General features: G+C 34.4%; 2 protein-coding genes and 1 long non-coding RNA gene across 4 annotated transcripts; 1 reads left to right on the top strand and 2 right to left on the bottom strand.

The window, feature by feature from the left end:
* The first annotated feature begins 2,134 nt into the window (after window positions 1-2,134).
* Window positions 2,135-5,152, top strand: LOC134243666 (uncharacterized). Of its 2 annotated transcripts, none has more exons than XR_009987084.1 (4): window positions 2,135-2,276; window positions 2,951-3,078; window positions 3,496-3,733; window positions 4,655-5,152. It is a non-coding gene; the product is annotated as an uncharacterized LOC134243666 (long non-coding RNA). The 2 variants fall into 2 exon arrangements; XR_009987085.1 differs by lacking the exon at window positions 2,135-2,276 and adding an exon at window positions 2,665-2,724.
* Window positions 5,153-12,087: 6,935 nt separating this feature from the next.
* On the bottom strand, window positions 12,088-12,621 carry LOC134243661 (baculoviral IAP repeat-containing protein 7-like). The gene has a single exon (XM_062725900.1). The coding sequence runs from the start codon at window positions 12,619-12,621 to the stop codon at window positions 12,088-12,090; it is 534 nt and encodes a 177-aa protein (XP_062581884.1).
* A 119-nt stretch (window positions 12,622-12,740) lies between these two features.
* Window positions 12,741-14,957, bottom strand: LOC134243662 (uncharacterized). The gene has a single exon (XM_062725901.1). It carries the CDS (start codon window positions 14,955-14,957, stop codon window positions 12,741-12,743), a length of 2,217 nt encoding a protein of 738 aa, XP_062581885.1.
* Between the last annotated feature and the right edge of the window lie 6,913 nt (window positions 14,958-21,870).

Below are 21,870 nucleotides of genomic sequence, written 5' to 3' on the forward strand. Positions count from 1 at the left end.
GAAGTGACGTCATAACCGGAAGTGGACGGAAGTGGGCTAGCCGGAAGCGGAAGTGGCCAGAAGTGGTCTAGCGGAAGTGGGCCCTAGCGGAAGCGGAAGTGGTCTAGCCAGAAGTGTCCTAGCCGGAAGCAGGCTGGATGGCTGGGTCAATATCCAGGACATTATGCAAATGAGGTTCAAAAAATGGAGGATTCTGATTGCCTGGGAGGATAAGGGGTCAACTCAGTACAATCCTTGGGGGTGGGGGGAACCCTCAACCCTACACACCCCCTATTTCTTATACGGGGTGTTTACATTGTGTTTACTTTATACTATACACTGCTACTACGATTCACAACGTTGGTACTACGTTTTGTTTATGCTGACTACACAGGTAATACAGTGTATAAAACGATTCAAGTGGGGGCCCGTGTGCAAAAACCTCATTAAAAAAAAAAAAAGTGAAACTATGCTGACTACACAGGTAAATACTTGGCAACGAGCCAATTTTTGTTTAGAGCCGTGTCCCAAAAAATAACCCTAACCTACACAGGTAAATACTTGGCAGCGAGCCAAGTTTGTGTATATAGCCGTGTGCAAAAAAAAATATGCTGACTATACAGGTAAATGGCCGTGTGCAAAACATTTCAAGAATGTGATTATGACGTCACCTTTTCATTCACAGTCTACACAGCCCTATAACCAGTTCAAACTGGATTTTCTGAAAACAATAACAACCTGGATTTTTTACCCTGAAAACCTTAACAAATAACACACACAAGACAGATTATAACAAGAATCAATACGTTTTACCTGCGTTTTTATACCTGTTTGCATCACTCTATAAAGTGCCGTGTGCAAAAAATTAGGGTCGTGTGCAAAAAGAAATATACCTTTTACCTGTGTTTTCTTATATACCTGTTTGCATCATCTATAAAGTGCCGTGTGCAAAAAGTACGATAAACTTACCTATGCATTGTGACGTCATAATCTTGGCAGCGACGTCATGTTAGTCCTTCACAAGCCGCGATGGCTGCTTATTTTGACACAATAACACAGACTTTCACAGCGCTTGAGACTTCATGTAATAACAGTATGGTCCTATGGATTTCAGTACCAAAACTGATTTTCTACCGTTTTTCTTCCAAGAAAGTTCTGAACAGCTGAATCCTGGATCAGGCTAGATATTAGTTCACTGGATTATTTAATGAATATTACTATATACTGAGTATAAACATGGTAAGTTTTAACAAACTTTTCTTTATACATTTTCTATGAAGGTCATCTTTGTATTTATTCATTATTACTGTGTTATATACCTAATGTTTAGAACATTCATATAAACACTGCCATTGTTTACCCTAAAATACACTAGGACTAAGAGATCCTCAAAATGTTGATAAATCTTTTTTGCATGAGTTATGATCATATTGTCTCACATTCCTTTTATTGGATCAGTATTCTAAATATTCTTATGAGGAGCCTCATAGCATATCTTATAAAATACTGATACATGCTTTTAAAACAACTAAAGTGATATTCTCAGTTGTTATTTCTAATATTTCTATGAATCTTTAATCACAGTGACCAAAAGAAGGATATGGAGATAATCAATCAGATCATATTATGCCAATGAATCTTTTGTCTCAAATCTTTTTTAATGAAATATACAGAATCTTTTGCCTTATTTGTCACTCATATTTTTTACATTCTGGTGCAACAGTGGCCCAATGAAAGTGGGAAAAACTCAGTCTGAGCATCTCTGTAAATCTATAAACAGGTGTGCCCCCCCCCCTTTTTTTTAAACCTTCATGTATATACATGTATGTATTTTATTTAGTCAGTGATTTCAAACATCAACATGTAAAATATATACTGAGTACATTATAAGTAAATGTATATGATTAGGACACCCTGAATATTCTGACATACTAATGGTGACATCAGTTAAAAGAGTAATTCTTTATGTAAAAGTTCTGTTTCTATGAATGTAAATGGGGTATTTATTCTCAGTTCATGTAAGGTATAATTTGCATGTAACCCAGAGTGTATTTAATATTACTATGATGGGTCATTCCATGATTAAATTTAAATCAGAAAAATGTTTACTAAATTTTAGTAAAATACATATGGTATCTTTTACATTTCTGTCCTGTTTGTCTGTCAATTGTTGCTTTACTTCCTTTGTAAAATGAGGTTAAATTGAGTATCACTGAATATTGTATGCTTTTTTTCAGGATCAGCTAAGATGTTGTTTCACTGGATTATTTAATTGGGCATATAATTGGATAATTCTGGTAAGTTTGTCTTTGTTTTGTTTACATTTCCTATGAAGGTCATCTTTGCATTTAACCATGATTATATGGTTTAATTTAATTACTGTGTAATTCTTATGTGATCTCATATCTCTAACATTCATATAAGCACAGTCTTATTTTGTCTAAAATATACTATTAGGAATCTTCATATTGTTAATAAGTCCTTTTGCATAAATTATGATATAATTCCATTAAATGCATTATGTCTGTTACCCATGGAATTCAGACTTACTAAATTGTGATCTATAAGGAATGTAATAAAAGAAAAAGTAAGAATCTACAAAAGGTTTATCCTTGTTTTCATTCTAAATATGTGTGATATGGCATACATAATCATTTCATTTTCACTTTTGTTTCTTAGTAATGAGCTTTTCAAAAAATGTAGGACTACATGTTGTATATGTCTTTTTGTATGCTGTACTGACAGGTATTAAACAAAATTGAATATGCTGTTAAGAGAAAGTCTGTTAGTGTCTAAAAATTACGCTGATAATCATTTTGTATTTGAGATATTAATACAGTAACTGTGCTTCTTTTGTTATCTAAAGATAACATGATGAACTATTTTCATGAACTTTTTGGCACTGTATTTAAACATGCAATGTTTCATGCAGTTCCTTGTCATATTAACAAAATGATTATATTTTCTACAGTCCTCAACATGGAAGTTATGTTTTATTCCTAACCATCTATAATCCATTCTCTATGAAGTTCAGCCTGTCTGCCCTTCCTTTGGAAATACACAGTTAGTCAACCAACATAGAAACACACAAACTTGAAGGTAAAGTTTCAATGAGATATCCAATCCTAATCTTTATTTTTTACATATGCTTGATTATATTTTAAAATTAATTGAATGATAAGTAAATGATATGACCTTTTTTATGAAATTATGAGGGCTTGGTTGTCATAGCCATTTTTAGACTACATTGATCTCCTTTATGAGAAGAAGAGCTCCATATAAATATATACAAAAATGATCAAATTGTGAAACTAAAATGTATGAAATTTTTCTTTGCCAAATGATAGTTAACAGCTGAAGATATCTTAACAGATATCTAAGAAATAAGTTATATCAGATGGTTAATTTATTAACCCTCAGCTTCCTTAAAAGCATAGTTGGTAAAGATTTCAAGTTTTCTCTCCAAATGCTTATGAATTCTGACTTTTTCATTTAATATTGACATTATATTTACAGGGAAAGAATACTATAATGTGGATCCTGGGGATCAACAGTGAAACATCTTAATGACCCTCATGACTAGGTCTTCAGGCTGTAACCTTTATTGCTGATGTAAGATGATCTGTTTGCATAGCATTAAAATTTCCTGGTGTTTCTACCATCCAGGATCTTCTTATGAGTGCATGGGGACTGCTGTGGACCTTAACCTGTTTATAAAAATATACCTTGGAGCATGACCCTTTATTCATAGAAGGTACTTTCAATATCATTTCTGTGAGTTTTTCTTCTTTCTTTTAATAATCTAGTAATGAATTCAAGTGTTTTGTTTGACCTTACATCACTTAATGTGTATGCTTCCAACATCTCAGATCTGTTTATATGTTTATTTCTCTTTGAACACAAAACGCTTGATTCAATCTTTTGAGGTAAACATCATAGAGACATCATAGATGATTATCAGAGTGTATATCACAATCTTGACCATAAGGTCAATTTAAAATGGTCAAAGGCACAACAAATGAAAGTGAAAACTTTTTTTTCTATCAGAGAACAAAATTTTGTAGTTAAACAAATACTGGAAAAGTTACTCTCAAAATGAGCCTTAATGTCTTCTAAAACTTTAGTGTAGAGTTTCTCCATTAATCCTCAGGTCTCTTTTCCTCTGTGGAGTTAAAATCATGTGTTTTTAACATTTTTTTTCTGACAACTGTTTTCTCTCATAGCATCTTTAAATTGAATTTTCTCTCCAGTCAAAGATCTTTCAGGGTAATCCAGGTAATCCTTACCCTCTATTGGTAATTAATGATTATATTCTTCATAGGCTTCTTCTGCAATCAAGGGTCTGTCTATGTAATCTATGACATCACAAGGCCCATCCATTGTGGGGATAATTAGCTATATTCTTCATGAGAAATGATCTGAATAATGTCATCTCTTTTTATTTTAATTGCAAACCTCGTTCTACATCTTTCTCTGTAAGAACTCTCTTACCAAACTGAATTTTACTCATTCCTTTACTCTTTTCTTTTACTAAAGCTGTTACTACCCATAGTTTTGAAAAGTCAAAATCTGATGTTACACCTTGATTTTATATCCCTTTTTTTCTATATTTAAAATTCTATTAAGCTTATATTGCATATCAATTTTTCAACTAATAATTTTTTTTCCTTTCAAGGATTCTCAATGGGGAACTCAGTAAATTATGCACAGACTAACAGAATATACTCTCTTGGAACACTGATACAAGAATATAAAACCAGAGATGGATGGAGGATTTAAGAAGCACATGAATAAATATGATTTTCAAACTAAGTCAATCATGATGATCATGAATTGTGGTTCACAGGATGACAGAGAAAGGACCCAGGATAGTGCATTTTTCTAGATCCTCTCCCATTCATATCCTTCATATGCTGGCATACAAAACAATAGATAAATTGTAGTCATTAAACAGACTGAAGTCTTATCAAAGAATTGATATTAAGATTTTCTGATAGTATGAGATCTTCAAAAAAAATAATTCTCACAGATTTCAAAGTATATAAATATAACTTTTAATTTATGTAGTCCAAATTGAATACAGTTGTTATGTATGACTTTTATACATTGAATCCTTAATTTTTCATCTTATATCTACAACACCCCTAGAAAATACACAGATATTCAGAAGCTAGGTTTGGTGTATTTATTACTTTCCTTGAATTGTAAATGCATTTTATTTGTGTATGTATCATGTCCTATTTTGAATTTAGATAGGTCTCAATAAGATCCCCTATAAAGATGCAAGTGTCCCATAATCTGTGATTTAATAATATCTTGAATATCTTTATCATCCATCATACTTATTACATTATTGAAGATATACATTTGTTTTTTAAGACACTTTGTCAAGGTCAAAGCATGAGATAATTGAGATGAGTACTTTGACATTAATTTGTAACTTAAAAACTTCACATCATAAGTACACAAATGAAAATGAATAGGAGATTTCAATACATTTATTTTTGGATCATTTTCTCCTGGGTAAAATTAGTTACTGAGATAACTGATATGAGTCTTGAAATGCAATAACTTCAAAATTGTGTGATAACTTATAGACTTTATAAAAATTAGGTGTAAATTTTTAGGAAAGAATTAAAATATTAATCAAATGTACAATGTCCAAGGGTGTTTATTTAAATATTATCATGTAATAAGTTTCTGTTTATTTGTCCAATTCAAATTGAAGACAGTTGTTATGTCTGGTTTTTATACATTGGATCCTTTACTTTTAATTTCTACAACCCCCTAAAAATGACACAGATATTCAGAAGCTAGGTTTGGTGTATTTTTTTACTTTCCTGGAACTGTAAATACATTTTGTTTGTGTTTGTCCTATTTTGAATTTAATAGGTCTCAATAAGACCCCTCCCCCCATAAAGATGCAAGTGTCCTATAATCTGTGATAATATGTTGAATATTTTTATCATTCCATAAATTTTATTCTTACTACACATATAGTGTTTGGAGTAATGCACTTAGTTGTATAGAACAATATTCAAGGTCAAAGCATGAGATTATTGAGATAACTACCTTTGTCAATAATTTGTAACCTTCAAACTTCACATCTTAAGTGAAGAATGGATAGGAGATTTTCTATAGATTTTTGGATCATTTTCCTACAGGATAATATTAGACTTGAAACATTTCATTATAACCTAGAGACCATATCTGCTATGTTAGGTGGCATGGCATATTCTTTGGAAAGAATTGAAATGTTATATTCAAATGTACAAAGTTCAAGAGTGTTTTAAAGACTATAACCAAGTTATACCTTAGAATTCTGTAAAAATCTTATCACTGCATAGAATGAAGACTGGTAGGAATAATATATGTTTTGAACTAAGGTCAAGGAAAAAAGTCAAGAATGTGGAATGATATGACTTTTATTCAAGCGGTGCAGTACAACAACTCTGGTGATTTACATACCTTCAGTCATAAATAGATACATGTAGGCATGGGGTAGACTCCTATAGATTTTGAGATCTTCAGTCAAAAGTATAGAAAGTTTTTAAGTTTGAAAGATTCAATGTGTCAGCATATCATTTGCTTGTGAATTTAAAATAAATTCAAACATTTACATCTTTAGATGATAACTAGTTATTTCAATTCCTGGACTTTCTATCTTGATGTTTTCCTTATCTGTAAAATTTAATGATTGTCTTTTTTTAGTTTAGTTAAACTAGTTTCTTATTAGCATGTGAAAATGGCATCATCCAAATAAGTTCATCTACATTTTATATGTAGGAGAGAATTTTTCATCACAGGGAAAGAAAGAGATTGTCTTGTATAATATAATGCATTGGTACACAAAAATATATTTCAATTTCTAATAGGTTTCATTTTTGTTTACATGGAATGCTAAGTTTTGTTGATTTCAATTTATTGACCAAAGACAAACTAGTAGAGTAGTAAATGTATATGATGTGTCAGAAAAGCATGTGGAAACCTGATGACTTTATCATTTCTGATTAAAAATCAAATTATGAGTTTCATCTTTGTTACATTATTTAAAAAAAAAAATTCTAAGTAGGGCACACATCAAAAACTCTTAAAGTTCTGAGTATCAGGGTTTAACACAACAATTCCAAATGATTTTTGGACGCTTTTTATGTATCAATAAGACAAAACAGAATGTTTGTTCACAGATGTTCCAAAAAGAAAAACAACCACAAAGAAATGATTTGACATGTTCTTTATGTGATTCATGTAAAATGTATTTTAAAAGTGTACCCTAACATTTATCTTTTGCATAAATACATTTTTTTTTTGGTGGAGAATTTCTCATAACTTTGAAAAAAGTAGTCTTATTGTTTAATATGATTAACTTAGAATTTTGTAGACTTTAAAGTTGTACATGATGTGTTACACATCTTGCATATTTTCATTTCAGGGTATTCAGCATATATTGTGGTTTTGTCTTAAATTTGTTTGCTTATGTAATCAATAATTTGAGAATACTCAAATTAGGTAATGCATGAGAGAATAGGCAAGAAAATCAGGTTAAAAATATTTTTACTACAAAGGAGTTAATCTATTATTTAATCTATAAGTACATTCAGTCTATACATTTCATTTGGGTATGAAATAAACTTACATTTGAGCATTTTAAGACAATTGTAAACATTACTTTAACCAGTTTTAAAAAAAAGATTAGATTCACTGTCAGCATGTTATTTCTTGTAAAAATAAATGAGAAAACAAACAATTTTATTTGAGTCAGTTTTTTTTTTAATGTAAATAAGAAGCATTGGAAGTTGGGAATATTTCACAAAGTTGATTGAGCATAATTCTCACTAGGACAGTAGGAGTATAATGATTTAAGCATTAAAGAAACCATTTCATATTTCAATATACAAACCATGTTTAGTCATGCAGTATATAGTTTACACTTGCCAAAAAGTAAATGGTATCTCTATTCAGGGTCAATCCAAAGGTCAAAAAGGAATGAAAAAAATATTTCTTTTTATGTATCAAACTTAAAGGTTTTGTTGCAATAAATTCACTGTATTCATTTTTTGTCCTCTTTCTATGTTATGAATAGCTCTGATTTAGGCAATCAAAATACAAAAAGCAAATGAGTTATGTCAAATGATGAAGGTATACACCAGAAAATTAACATGGACAGAGAATTCTGAGTTTCCCTCAAATATGGCCGCCAAGTGATGTGAAATAAAAACAAAATGTGGATTCATCTATTAGGATTGAGACTTGTACATATTATGAATGATGGGTACTATGACATTAAGAATGACATGAAAGAAATAAGTTTGATTCAATTATATGAACAGTTTTTAATTCATACAGTCAAAATGGAGGGGAAAAAAATTCTTTATTAGGCAGAAAGGAACAAACACTTACCCAATGCATCAAAATTTTACTTTTTGAAGAAAAGGAACCTTACTTACTTTGTTGAGTTGACATATTTTTTGTTTGACAGGTAGACTAATAGTTTCTGACTAGTATAATGAGAACTTTTTATTTAAGAGTCCTCAGATTATTCTGATATTCTGGTTAAGATATCTGTATGACATCAATTAATTTGTTCATACAAAGGGATAAAAGCTTTTTTCCAGGTTTCCTCTTTACTCAGATTAGATTGTGTCTTGTTAATATATCCAACATATAAGATACTCATCAAAGTTACACAAAAGGTAAATAAATGACCTTATTAAGTTTTTAGTCAAAAGGTCAAAGTGAGGAGGACATCTGCTAAATTTAATTATTTAGTTAATATTCATCAATGGATAGGTTAATTAAACAAACTTCATATATTTTTGAATTTTTAGGTTAAAGATCAGCACAATTTTTTGCTATACCATTGTTTTCCATGAATATCTTAACACCTCACTTTTGACTTTTCAGGTTAAAGGTCAATGTATTCCTACTACATTAAAATCTTCATTATTTAAGGATCTCAGAGTGATATTTTTTTATTTGTAAGGAATTAGGTATAAAATCTCAGACTCTTTCTATAATATGTCACTGAATGGGCTTCTTCATTTTAGAGAGTTTTACGAGCAAAATCATATACTGACTTTCAATCCTTCAAAACACAATATGTATATTTAAATCTTGAGATTCAGACTTTTTCAGACTTTTAGGTTTTCAGACTTTTAGGATTTCAATTTTAAAAACTTTCAGACTTTTAATCTTTTAAAACTTTCAATCTTGAGGACTGAGTATTTTTGATATTCATTTGGTATGCCATGTCTTTTAAATCATTACCATTAATCCTTAGTCATTCAAACTTTTCATATATGTAATACCAGAGTGTGAAAGTAACAGTGTATGTGCAATCTTCTTACTGTTTATCTAAAATTACTGATTTTAATACAGTCAAATAAAATTTTCTGATGATGGAAATTTCCAAAACTGTCTGACTTATACATATTTAAAGTTCACACTGTTGAATATCCATAAATATCAAAATATAATGATTCAGCATTAGCTATCATTCATACACTTGTTGAAATTCCTCATGCAATTTTGAAGAATCTCTGTTCTAAAGGATGCTAAAGACAAAAGATCCATACATTTCCAAGTAGTCATAATGTTTTAAAACTATATGTATCCACATTAAATTAAGGAACATTGGACCCCCCCCCCCCCTTTTTTTCCTTTATAACTCATGACATTTCATGTAGATAGTGGGTATGATGTGTAAAATAATCTTTTTATGAAAAGAGGATGGTGTAAAAGTTACTCTTACCCCACACCCAAGGGGAGTAGGGAAGGGGGTTGAATCCCTTTCTTTTTGTCCAAGGAAAACCTGAATTTTAAAGATTAAACATAAGTTATCAAACGAATTAAATTAATAAAATTAATTTATTTTCTAAAAGTTTCTTTTTTAAATCTGAACATTTAAATTTTTTTTCCTTTTGATTACCAGACTGTCTAATAGGTGAACTGTATAAAACTGAATACAGATCATTTTAAAGTCTTGCATTTTTTATGGCAAATCATTAAATAATGGGATAATATATATATAAACCTCACCCATACATAAACAGGAGTGAAACTGAAAAGCCATGCAGGTTTGCATTCTTAATCTTATTTTTTGTTTACTATATGTATGACTTGTACCACTCCAATTGAATAAATAAATAAATTAAAAAAAAATAGGCTTTCCTCTCCTTAAGTTTTCTGTAACCATTAGCACACTCTCAAAAATACAGCACCTTTTAGAAAAAAATTATGGCTTTTTTTTTCCTGTTTTATGTTAGACAGACTTATTTTCTATGAAACTGTGTTCATGTGAAATTGAATCCTTTTGACCTTATATACCTTAAAATTGAAGAAGTAAAAAAAAAATTATACCTGTTTTAAATGGATGACCATGTTCAGTGAGATACTTTAGTGAGATACTTTAGCAACAAAAATACAGGACCTGTGACCCTTCTATTTATAACAACACTTCTTTTTAAAAAATTCAAAAATTTATTCAATGATTTACACTTCTATTTCTTCTGATGATGATCGGTCCTCAATCAGTCGCGTCAACACCCCAGGTCCTTTGTTTTCCATCGAGTCTTTAATCTGGGAAAAAGGGATGCGACAATACACGTACTCTGTAGGACAATAATGAGGTGGAAACGTCAGTCCTTTTTTCTCCATCTTGATATAATATTTCAGACAATCTCCAATGTCCGAGAACCATGAACTTTCATTCCGAATGGTGTTGATGGGTGTCAGAAGATTCCTTTGAGTACAAGTAACCCATTTGTATTGCTGATAATGTTGGTTGATTTTCACCCTCACTGTAGATCCTGTTAGAGGTGGGATTTTCATTCTTTTTTCCAACCACACATTGTCCAGGGAATAGCCTGGATGATTTTCATAGAAATCCATGATGGCTCCTATTTTAGTTTTCATCCAGTCTCCTTGCATGTACATACACTGACTAATGGGACTCTCACAATACCAACGATACTGCATCTTTTGGGGAAAAACACGTCTGACTTGTTTCGTGTCCTTTTTCAGAATGAGAGAGAGTTGTTTGATATATACCTCTTGAATAAAGCTCCGCTTTATATTATATATATATATATATATATATACCTTTACTGTAAGAGCCGTGTGCAAAACATATACGATAGACCTACGTTTTTTATGCTGACTACACAGGTAATACTGGCGCCGTGTGCAAAAACCTATACGATAGACCTACGTTTTTTTTTATGTACACAGGTAAATACTTGGCAGCGATTCAAATCCCTGATTGTGACGTCATCCTTACAAAACCTAATGTATAGAGAGAGCGCGTAGTTGTGTGTTTATAGGGAAAAACAACACTAGAATTTTTGGGTTTTTCTTTTATTTTTTATTCATAACAACAAGAACAAGAACATCATTATAATAATAAACATTCAAAACTTTTCTTCAGTTCCTTTTGTATGGGAAAAGGTCTCCTCATGTACAAATAGTGTGTTTCACAACGGTTACCACGGTTAATGATATCGTATCTTTTTAGGGGGCCCACTTTCTTACCATAATCTTTAATACAATCTCCGGGTTTTTCTATCCATTTCCCTTGAAACAAAGTGCTTTCGGGTCCCTCTCTCTGGTGAGGCAAGACGTAATTGATTTTCCATTTGAATTCCCGATACTTGGGATGTCTTGGTCCTGCTAAGAGCAGGATGCTGTCCCCTATGGGATCAGGTAACTTGATTCTCTTATACAGGTAGATTTCATGGAGACCTGTTTGTCCTGGATTCTGATCAAAGAAATCTTGAATACATTCCTCTTTGTTTTTCATCCATTCTCCCTTTAAACTAGTACCCTTTTTAGGTTCTACTATTTTCCAACGATACTCTGAGTTTAAAACTTCCATGACGTGTGTGCTCTGTCCCTCACTCAGATCAGAAATGATCTCTAGGATTTGTAGGTCTCCTTTTTATATAGAGACTGGAGTATTTATTTTTTAACTTGCAGAGGAAAAAAACCAATAGAGAATTTTAAATTAAGAATAATTCAATAATCTCATTCTTTTATCACTGAAAAAAAATCTAGGTCTGATTGCTTAACAATAGAAAACACTAAATTTGAGTTCTGTCCTTTTATTTATAGTTAACACAGAAATATCCGTTTGGACTGTTGAATCTCGCCACGACAGATGGGGCAAAAATGAAAAGAAGGAGCACACAAAGCACAGCAGCATAGGTGTCCACAAGGTAGAAAAGCGATTTGTAATTCCTCGTCTAAACAAATGTGACATTTTCCTCGAGCCTGGACGTCTGGTTGTGGGTTCAGTAGAGGTTTGATCTTAATGAAAGGTTTATATCCCTGCTTCTCTAAGTCCCCGACAAATATACTCATCACCCAGCTTCGACCCTTATACTGATTGATGTAAGGACAATTGGGATTCCAATAAGCATGTTCTGCATAAGGATCCTCCTCAAGATCCCAATTGGTTAAAGTCATTCCACAATGAAAACAGGTAGCGTTATCTTTCACTCCCCTGTAGAAAAACCCAGCTCGAGCTAGGTCTGGTATTTTCCCTAAGAGAGGTTCTGGCCATCCCTGCTCAAAAGTAGCTTCTCTCTTTGAGAGCTGAGCATACTGGGGAAAACGCATGGGTTGGTCTGGCTCGCGACTCCCCATGATTAGAAATGACCTTTGATTTTGAATAAGAATACCTTTTTATAGAGAAAAAAAAACAACACATAAAAACAATTCAATTTTTTATTTGTAACAAACAAACAAACAAACAAACAAACATATCAATAACCATAAGGTAAAGTGTTATAATTCTCTACAATTTGTCTCTTGTCATATACAATTCTAACTGTTTTCTCTGAAGGTTTGTTCACGACCTCACAATCCCGGGTCCTCTGGATTTTGCTGGGATAGGGAACTTTTATTTCCTCTATTTCTCCCATGAGCATTTTTTGTAAAGTCTCTGGGCACACCAACTGAGAGGTTCGATGGTTGAGAGTGACCCCTTTGCATTTATGAACCTCGGTTCCTTTGTCCGTTCGGAAAGCATAATTTTTAGGACCTGCCGACATGAATTTAGTGATGTGATCCCCGTCTAATTCGTCGGTCCATTCTCCTAAACTATGGCCCAAAGTAGGATTAAAAGCTCCTTCCTTATGTTGGTAAATGATACTGTCCGTATCGAAATAAAGGCCCCGTTCTTCTAAAGGTCGTAAAGTCTCGTAGAGATGTAAGCGAGCATAGGCGGTGGTAAAACAAGCTAGGATCACGTTTCCAAAGGGACATTCTTCGACGAATTCCTGTTTGTCTTGAAAATTCACTAGAATCTTGTCTTCAATGGAATCTTCTTTATTGACTAAGAGTCGCACACCCTTGATGTCGACCGTCGAATTTTGTAAGAGTTGATGTAATTCCTCTACTTCGTCCAAGTATCTGACTTTGGGTAATAACAAGCGTTGAGCAAATTTTCCCCACAGACAATTTAAAAAGAGTTTAGCAATGGTTCTTAACACTGGATTCTTCTTGATACTGAGAATGTCCATCATGAATCCTTCTTTGTATAACACTTCTCGAATGTAATCTTGTTCTTGTTCTGAGGTCTTACATTCGGAGGGAAATCCGGACGCTTCCTGTTTGATCTTGAGGAAGGTATCGATGTACTCTTTAAATAAGTCTTGACTGCGTTCTTTGAAATGCCACACTTCGTAAGTTTGCTCTAAGGTATACCCCATGTCCAAGGCTTTATGTAATTCGCACGTCACCCAAGTACCCGTGAGACTACGTTCCCGGTCGGTGTGTTGACATGGGTGTTGAGACGTAGAGTCTTGTTGTTGGGCACAGGTGCGACATAAGGGAAATAATAACTTACCTCCCGTCCGATAAGGTAATACGGGGTGAAAGAGGCCTCGGGGTGGCAAGACCCGACAGTGAATGAGACCGAAATAATTTCTCACGTCCTGGAAGTCGTCTGTGATGATCTCGGGATGCCCTAGGGGAAAAGGTCTGTGTTTCAACACGTAAGGGTATAAGGAACACACGTCCACGTATCTCATGTCCCCTTCTTCACAATATAATTTAGTGGCATTGGTCCGGCCTCCGTACAGGGCTTCTCGAGGTTTCAAAGGATCCGGAATGTCCAGATCTCGTACAAATTGCTGTAAAGTCTCATCTTGTTGCACTTGTTGATCGAAATCGTGCTCCCAGATACTACACACGTTGTACCCCATGTCCTCTAAATCCGCAGTCCTTCTGAGAGTTTTCTCGTGTAATTGTTGGTAAGTAAATTGGGTCCGGTGAGGATGAGTTTCCGTCTGTAAACTGGGATAGCAAGTGGGGCATCCGTGCCAATAGCATCCGTAAAATTCGTAGACGGTGCGAGTCGCTTCCTGGTATCCGTCGACGGTATAATTTCCGATCGGGACTTCGCCTCCGTTTCTGGCATGTCGTATGTGACATCCATTCTGATGACTCATCCAGGTGAGCCATCGACAGGCTTTGACCGAATATTGTCGTGCCGGATCATACCCGAGGTTCGGAATGATGGCAATGCTGTCTTTAGGCATGAAATTTCGACGGTAGGCTAAATTAGCAGCACTGGCAAACGTGATGGATTCCTGGAAAGGGTCCACGTTGACCAACTTCTTGAGGGTGCTTCTAAACCGTGCACAGCATTTGTGTAAGATGTCAACGTCCGAGATACAATACCCTACAAACTCTTTCTGGAAATCAAACACTTTTCCCCTCTGTTGGTCGTACCATTCGTAAAAAGCTTTTCGTCCACTGGTAGTCATTTCGTCCGGATTGTAGAAAGCTGCCGGTGGATAAAGTCCCACGTAATTCTGGTTCTGTTCCGTATTAAAAAAGTGAGGGAAATAACCTTTCTTCATTTCGTTCAAATCGAAAGCGGAGGGCATCTGGGCCAAAGGAAAGGTTAAGAAACTATACGAGTCGATGAATTTGAGTCCACATATTTCCATGGACAAGATCTTACTCCCGTTCATGATCACGCTAGGTTTCAGGGGAGAAGAATGCACTATGTAATTCAAAATGAATTGTCCGTCGTAGCCTTTGAAGTTATGGGCGATGACGATGGCCCCGTCGTGTACTAAAGTGGAATTCTTAGTACCTGTAGTGGGTTGAAATAACCAGTCCATGAACTTCTTTAAGGTGTCTGGGCCTTGAAATAGGTGCTGACGGGGTCCCATGTGTTGACAATGAGGACAAGGTTGGTCTATGTCTAAACCATCGCAATGTTGACAGACGCGATGTGCCACACACAGATTAGGGACGTGAATGCCCGATTCCTGAGTGCATTCGAAATCGAAATAAATGGTAAACTCTAAGGTGTCTTCTCCCTTCTTCTTCTTCTTCTTGGGTTTCTGTGGAACGTAGCACCGATGATCGGCATCGACGATTTTCTTACAGATCTTACACTGTTTCTGATCTCCGCATTTGTGATGAGGTAATAATTTCTTTGGTATCCAGGACTGACATTTCTCGCATAGTCCCATTAAATTGCAGACAGTAGTGGTGGTTTTCTTACCATGAGGTTTTAAATGATCTTCGTAGCAGGTCCTGTTCTTAAAAGTTCCATGGCATTCCTGGCATTTAATCTTGATCCCTTCATCGGGACAATTAGGGTGATGTCCTAAACAAAAGGTACAGCGATGAGGGCATTTGGAGCGATGTTCTGTGACATTCCTGTACCCCACGTCGCAATGATCACAGTAATATTGGTTCCCCGTTACTCCCGGCATCGATATGATGGCATCGCAATGACGGTTGTCTAACAAAATGTTCAAACAAGTTCCATCTCCCCAGCCTTTGAAGATGCGCTCTAAACAGAGTTTAGTCGAAGTAGATTTGAACTGAAATATTTTCAGACGATACTGAGGAGCTAATACCTGTTGTAATTTTATCCACTCTGCAGATCCACAAGCTTGAGTGATATCACACCCGGCCTGTTCCATGAGAGCTATGGCTTCTCGTTTCTGGTCTAAGGACTTAAAATCTCCTGACCTCATGCGTTTCCAACGTTTTTCCCATTCCGGGTCTGGATGATCGGGTTTCTGACTGTGTAATCGAGTGACGACGATGGCTCTAGCCAAACAAAACTTATCCCAGGGATTGTCGATCCGAACGATGGATTGTTTATTGTTCTTGAAAGTTTCTTTATCCAGTTGTAGATGTTTGGTTCTGTCTCCACCACTCCCCTGGGGATTCTCGATGTGTAACAGATCGAATTCCGTGGAGCCGTCGCCGATTTTGAACTCCTTTTTGGATTGTTGCACACGATCTATTTCTTTAAAAATGACGTCTTCGTTTAAATCTTTACATTGCGTAAACTGGTAAGAAATGTCTGAATCCAAAGATGGGTGACTTATGTTCAGGCGAAGGTAATCGTTAGGATCACACTGCATTTTCGATTTGAAGTCCTGTAACATATTTTTGAATAATCGTAGAAGGAAAGCTGTGGTTTCTTCTTCTTCTGGAAATTCATCGAAATGAACGACATATTTATTTTCATGCGCTTTAAATTTTGGAGAGGTCCTTTCTTGAGCTAGTCTCATGTGATAATACTCCGAAATGGGTTTAGGTGGTAAATCTATTTCTCTCTCGGTACTTTTCCGTTTCAATATTCGTCGAGCCTGTACCTGTTTTTCTCTAGTAGAATCCATGTCTATCAGGTGATGGCTCTGAGAGTAAAATGAACCCAAAGTCGGAGAAAACCGTATTTATATACAGTGGATGACGTCATAATGCACAGGTAAGTTTTTGCACACAGCCCTAAACAAACTTGGCTCGCTGCCAAGTATTTACCTGTGTAGTCAGCATATTTTTTGCACACGGCTCTAAACAAACTTGGCTCGCTGCCAAGTATTTACCTGTGTAGTCAGCATATTTTTTTTTTATAAAATCTGTGTTCTAATCTGTATTGTGTGTGTTCTTGTTTTCAGTAAAACCAGTTCAAACCGGTTATAGGACTGTCTAGACTATGAATGCGTGACGTCACAATCACATTCTTGTAATGTTTTTGCACACGGCGCATTTTTACCTGTATAGTTAGCATAAAAACAAAAAACGTAGTACCAACGTACCAATGTAAACACACCCCGTATTTAAGGGAATAGGATAGGGTTTTTAAAAAGGGGTTAGGGTTAGTTAGGGGGGTTAGGGTTAGGGCTAAGGGGCTAGGGTTAGTTAGGGTTAGGGCTAGGGGTTAGGGTTAGTTAGGGTTAGGGTTAGTTAGGGTTAGGGTTTAGTTAGGGTTAGTTAGGGCTAGGGGGGTTAGGGTTAGGGTTAGGGTTAGGGCTAAGGGGGATAGGGATAGTTAGGGTTAGGGGTTAGGGGGTTAGGGTTAGGGTTAGCACTCCACTCAGTTGACCCATTTTTTTTGAACCTCATTTGCATAAAAAGTGCACTCAGTTGAACTCGCCGGCTAGGCTGCTTATACTACTCAGGGGCAATAACTACTTAAAATGTTTACGAATTCTTTCGCACTAATAGGATGAGAAGTGTACTAAATTAGTCGCAGACATTGTTGAAAGTTTTGTACCTCTACGGTTTACGGTTTCGGAGGAGTAGCGATAACAAGGGTTTACACTGAAAGGGGCACTAACTTTTACAGGGTTCAATCTTAGGGGACAAGCATGGAATCTCTGAAATGGTTTTAAGAGTACATACTAAAGATGCAAAGAAGTTTCGAATTTGGTTAAGAACAAAAGAGCTATAAAAAATGCTGAATTTTACATATTTTGAATGACCTTGACCTTTGACCTTGACCAAGATTTTGAGGTAAAAGGTCAAGAAATCTTTTGCAGTTGGCCCCATGTCTCTACGCTTTGTCGTTTTAGAAAAGTTCTTGATATTCGTAAACATCGCAAACATTCAGGGGCAATAATTCATTATAGGAGTTTACGAATCCTTTCGCAATGTTTGATTGGAGAGTCTACTAAATCAGTCGTAAACATTAATAAAGGTTTGGAATCTCTGCGGTTTATGGTTTCGGAGGAGTAGCGATAACAAGCTTTTATTGCGAAAGGGGTCGTAACTCCGAAAGGGGTCAAAGTTCATATACGCAGGGTCAACTGCAAAAATCTTTTACGGAGTACATTCTTATCGACTAAAAGTCTTTTCGATAAATCTTGAAACTCAAAATCACACGGCGGAAAAATAATAAAAAATAAGGAAAAGAAGAAACAGAAGAATATCAATAGGTCTTTCCAGAGAAAGCTGGAAAGACCTAATTAGTCGCCCGACCATCGGTTTAAATGTAACCTAGGCATAAGGGGCTAAGAACCACCAAACTTTGTTAGATGACGTATCTCGGGTTCTTAATAGTTTTTAAAGCAAAAATCATTAGATCATAATGACCTACTTTTGGAATTTTAAGATGTATTCTTAAGATAGGACTTAATAGACAGGCCAAATTTTTCCTCAAATTTAATTTTTCTGAAACTTACAAAAAAATCTGCAAAAATATAGAAAATTGAAGCATTGGTTTCAGATATTTTGGCGATTAAAAAAATTTCAATGGCAAAAAAACTAAAAGATTCAGTTAATTAACTCACAACATTTGACCTTTGACCTCTTGATATGACTTTGTCCTTTGTAGTACATTAAGAATGGAGACTCCTTATACTTGTATCCAAATATCAGCCCTCTACTATATATGGAACACTACATTTTATAATAGACTGTTACATGCTTGTTTATTGAACTTAGCGTAAACACATCCCAAAATGAAAGCTCCCAAGTGACCAATATATAGGATTCTCTGATTTTTTTCCACAAAATATGACATGCCAAAACCTTTTTTTGCTTACAGGGATCATTCATTGTTGTAAATGTAGTAATATTTTTTCTTTTTTCTCTTACTTTTTAAGAAATGGGTTAAAATAGAATCCATGGGTGTTTTGTCCTACCTTAATATACAGGAAACTTTGAGGCTTTAAAAAAGAAGTGATAGGTTTTATACTTTATAAGAAGAGCAAATCAATGCATTGAGGCCTCTTGTTTCGTTATTTAATGATCATGACAAGGACGCACTGAGAACGATTAATAATAATAATAATAATAAAACTTTAGTTAAAGAAGGTAACCTGGTTAGTGCATGCACTATTCTTCCCCAGGGCCCTCTATACATCAATTACAAAAAGATACAAGATACAATTCATCATATATATTAGGAATTACAATCACAAATTATGAATACAGTGTCCATGTACAGAAATAGGACAATACAGAAATATGACGATCATAAACATATGCTCAAATAATTGAGCGACAGCTGATAATGTAAATTTCTACATAACGTTTAAATGCTTGTAAAGATTGAGAGAGTCTAATGTATTGTGGAAGTTTATACCATAGATGTACACCTGAGTACTGAAAAGAGGTTTTGAAGAAGTTTGTATGAAATTTTGGTAATTTAAGATCGTAATTAGTTTCAGATCGCAGGTTATAGGAAGTTGAAGAATGAAATTCAAATAAATTATGAAGATATTCGGGAGTCATTCCGTTGAAAATTTTGTATAATAATATATATTTGTACAGATCAACTAGCTCATAAATAGTTAACCATCCAAGTTTCTCAAATAGTGGTTTAGATGAAGAATCAGGACTTGCGTCAAGAATAATCCTTGCTGTCCTTTTTTGTAATTTAAATAGTCTGTCCATGTCCTTCTTAGGAGCATAACCCCAAACAGTCAAACAATAGTTAATAGATGGTAAAATATAAGCATTGTAATATAGTTTTCTGGTATGAAGAGGGAGAAATATTTTTTTTATTATTGATTAATTGATTGTATATTGTTTAACGTCCCTCTCGAGAATTTTTCACTCATATGGAGACGTCACCGTTTGCCGGTGAAGGGCTTCAAATTTTGACCTTTACTCGGCACTCAGGGCCATTGAGCAGTGAGAGATCTTTATCGTGCCAACGCCTGCCGCTGACACGGGGCCTCGGTGTTTAAGGTCTCATCCGAAGGACCCGCAACTTTCACTTCAAAGTGCCAAGCGCATGGCGAAGGAACAGTTGCTACCAATTTTAACGACTAGGTCAGTCGCGGCCGAGATACGAACTCAAGACCTCCCGATCACGGAGCGAGCGCTCTACCGTCTGAGCTATCGTGAACGGTCACTGAGGACGAGACCGGTCGGCTGGGGATGCTCACTATTCCATGGTACATGATCCCATCCCTGAAGTGTTAGAAGTCAGTGTTCGTTTTATCCTGATTTCTATTTTTTTAAATGTACCTTTCAACTTAAATATTGTTCGTTAGCTCTATATATGTCATAAAAATTACAAATGATACGAGTCTGTGATCGGGATACAAACGGACCTCCAGAATTCAAGAGGTGGGATCAGGTGCTTAGGGGACCCTGTTGACCCATCATGAGCCCTATGTTTTGATCAAGCAGACGGAACATTTCATAGTCTTTTGTACTACTGATTTATACAAGTTGTATGAAATAGATCAGCCAAAATACGACACAGTGATATGATTTTCTATTGGGTCATTATAGCGTCATTATAGCGTCGATCACAAAACGCTATATAAGATCATTATAACGTCCAATAGAATTGACGATTTTAAATGGGTTTGTTGATCTTCCTGTTACATCAACGTATATATAAGTAGCTTGCCACTGTTTAAAAACTTATTGTTTTTAAAGTTTTGAAACATTGCATTCCCTTTTATTACCCTAATTTGACAATACTGCAACCTACTTTTTTAAAAGTTTAAAACAATTGTCGATATAATGCTAATTAAAAAGTAATATGAATAATTAAACTTGGCCCTAAGTCGTAAGTCCTTTAATAAAACGGGCTCCTGGATATTATCTATAAAGGGGATTAATAATTCGACATAACACTGTCACATTTCATAGTATTTTTAGATTTTAAAGCATGGTGAAGGATAAATTAGATGTGAAATCAAAATTCTCTGCTATAGGTTATTGTAGTGAATATTATTGCAATTTTTTTCCGCCGAAATATGGCTGAAATATCGCAGACTCGGCGTTAAACACCAATCAATCAATCAATCATTAAATCAATAATTTTATGCTTTATTTTTAAAACTCACAAACTCGCAAAACAATCTTTTTAGTCACACACACACACAGATATAATGCGTATGTAAAATGATACAAGCAAGTACAAGTCCATATAAGGTAGTCATTTAAAAATAAATCATATAGGCTCTGTAAAGTTATCTTACATTGTGCTATTGGATATTATAAGAAAAAAAAATCCGCACATCTTCCTTCATATCACAAAGCATTACTTTCTGTTTTGAAGTTTCTAAATCTAGTACAAAATGTTATTTTCAAGGACAAACGCAAGGTATCTTACCTACTTAAAATTTTTCAAAATATTCTAAATTTAAACTTGTAATACCATTACATATTCTTAGACAAAAAATCAGCATGCGTTACCAGGGGTTATGAAAAGATATCAAATTGTGAAATTTTTTGCATTATTTAAAGATAAATGTACAAAAATCCCAAAACATTAATTCCAGAATTTTTTTTTCATCAAAAATTGATTTAGAAGAGGTTTACAATTCCATATATAGACATTAAAAATATTGCACACACGTCCTTCATTAAGTGGAACTCTTCAACTCCAGGGAAGAACCCAATAATGTTCAAACTACGTTGCATATGACATTAAAATTTAATCTTTATCTTATAAAAAGGAATTTATGTAAAAGAATGCATAGATGAATATAAAGTACAATGTAAATATCTTTTATGTCTTTTCTTCATAAGAATGCATTTAAAATTTTAAATTATAAAAACAAACAAACCAATATCCTATTATTCTCTCCAATATGTTCATAATAAACTTACCATAATTTTTTTGGATTCTGGTTCAAACTCCTTATCTTTTCAATTTTATATAGA

This window comes from Saccostrea cucullata, unplaced genomic scaffold (genome assembly GCF_032062105.1).
Source record: "Saccostrea cucullata isolate Sc308-1 unplaced genomic scaffold, CSIRO_AGI_Scuc_v1 ctg6441, whole genome shotgun sequence".
Lineage (NCBI taxonomy): Eukaryota > Metazoa > Mollusca > Bivalvia > Ostreida > Ostreidae > Saccostrea > Saccostrea cuccullata.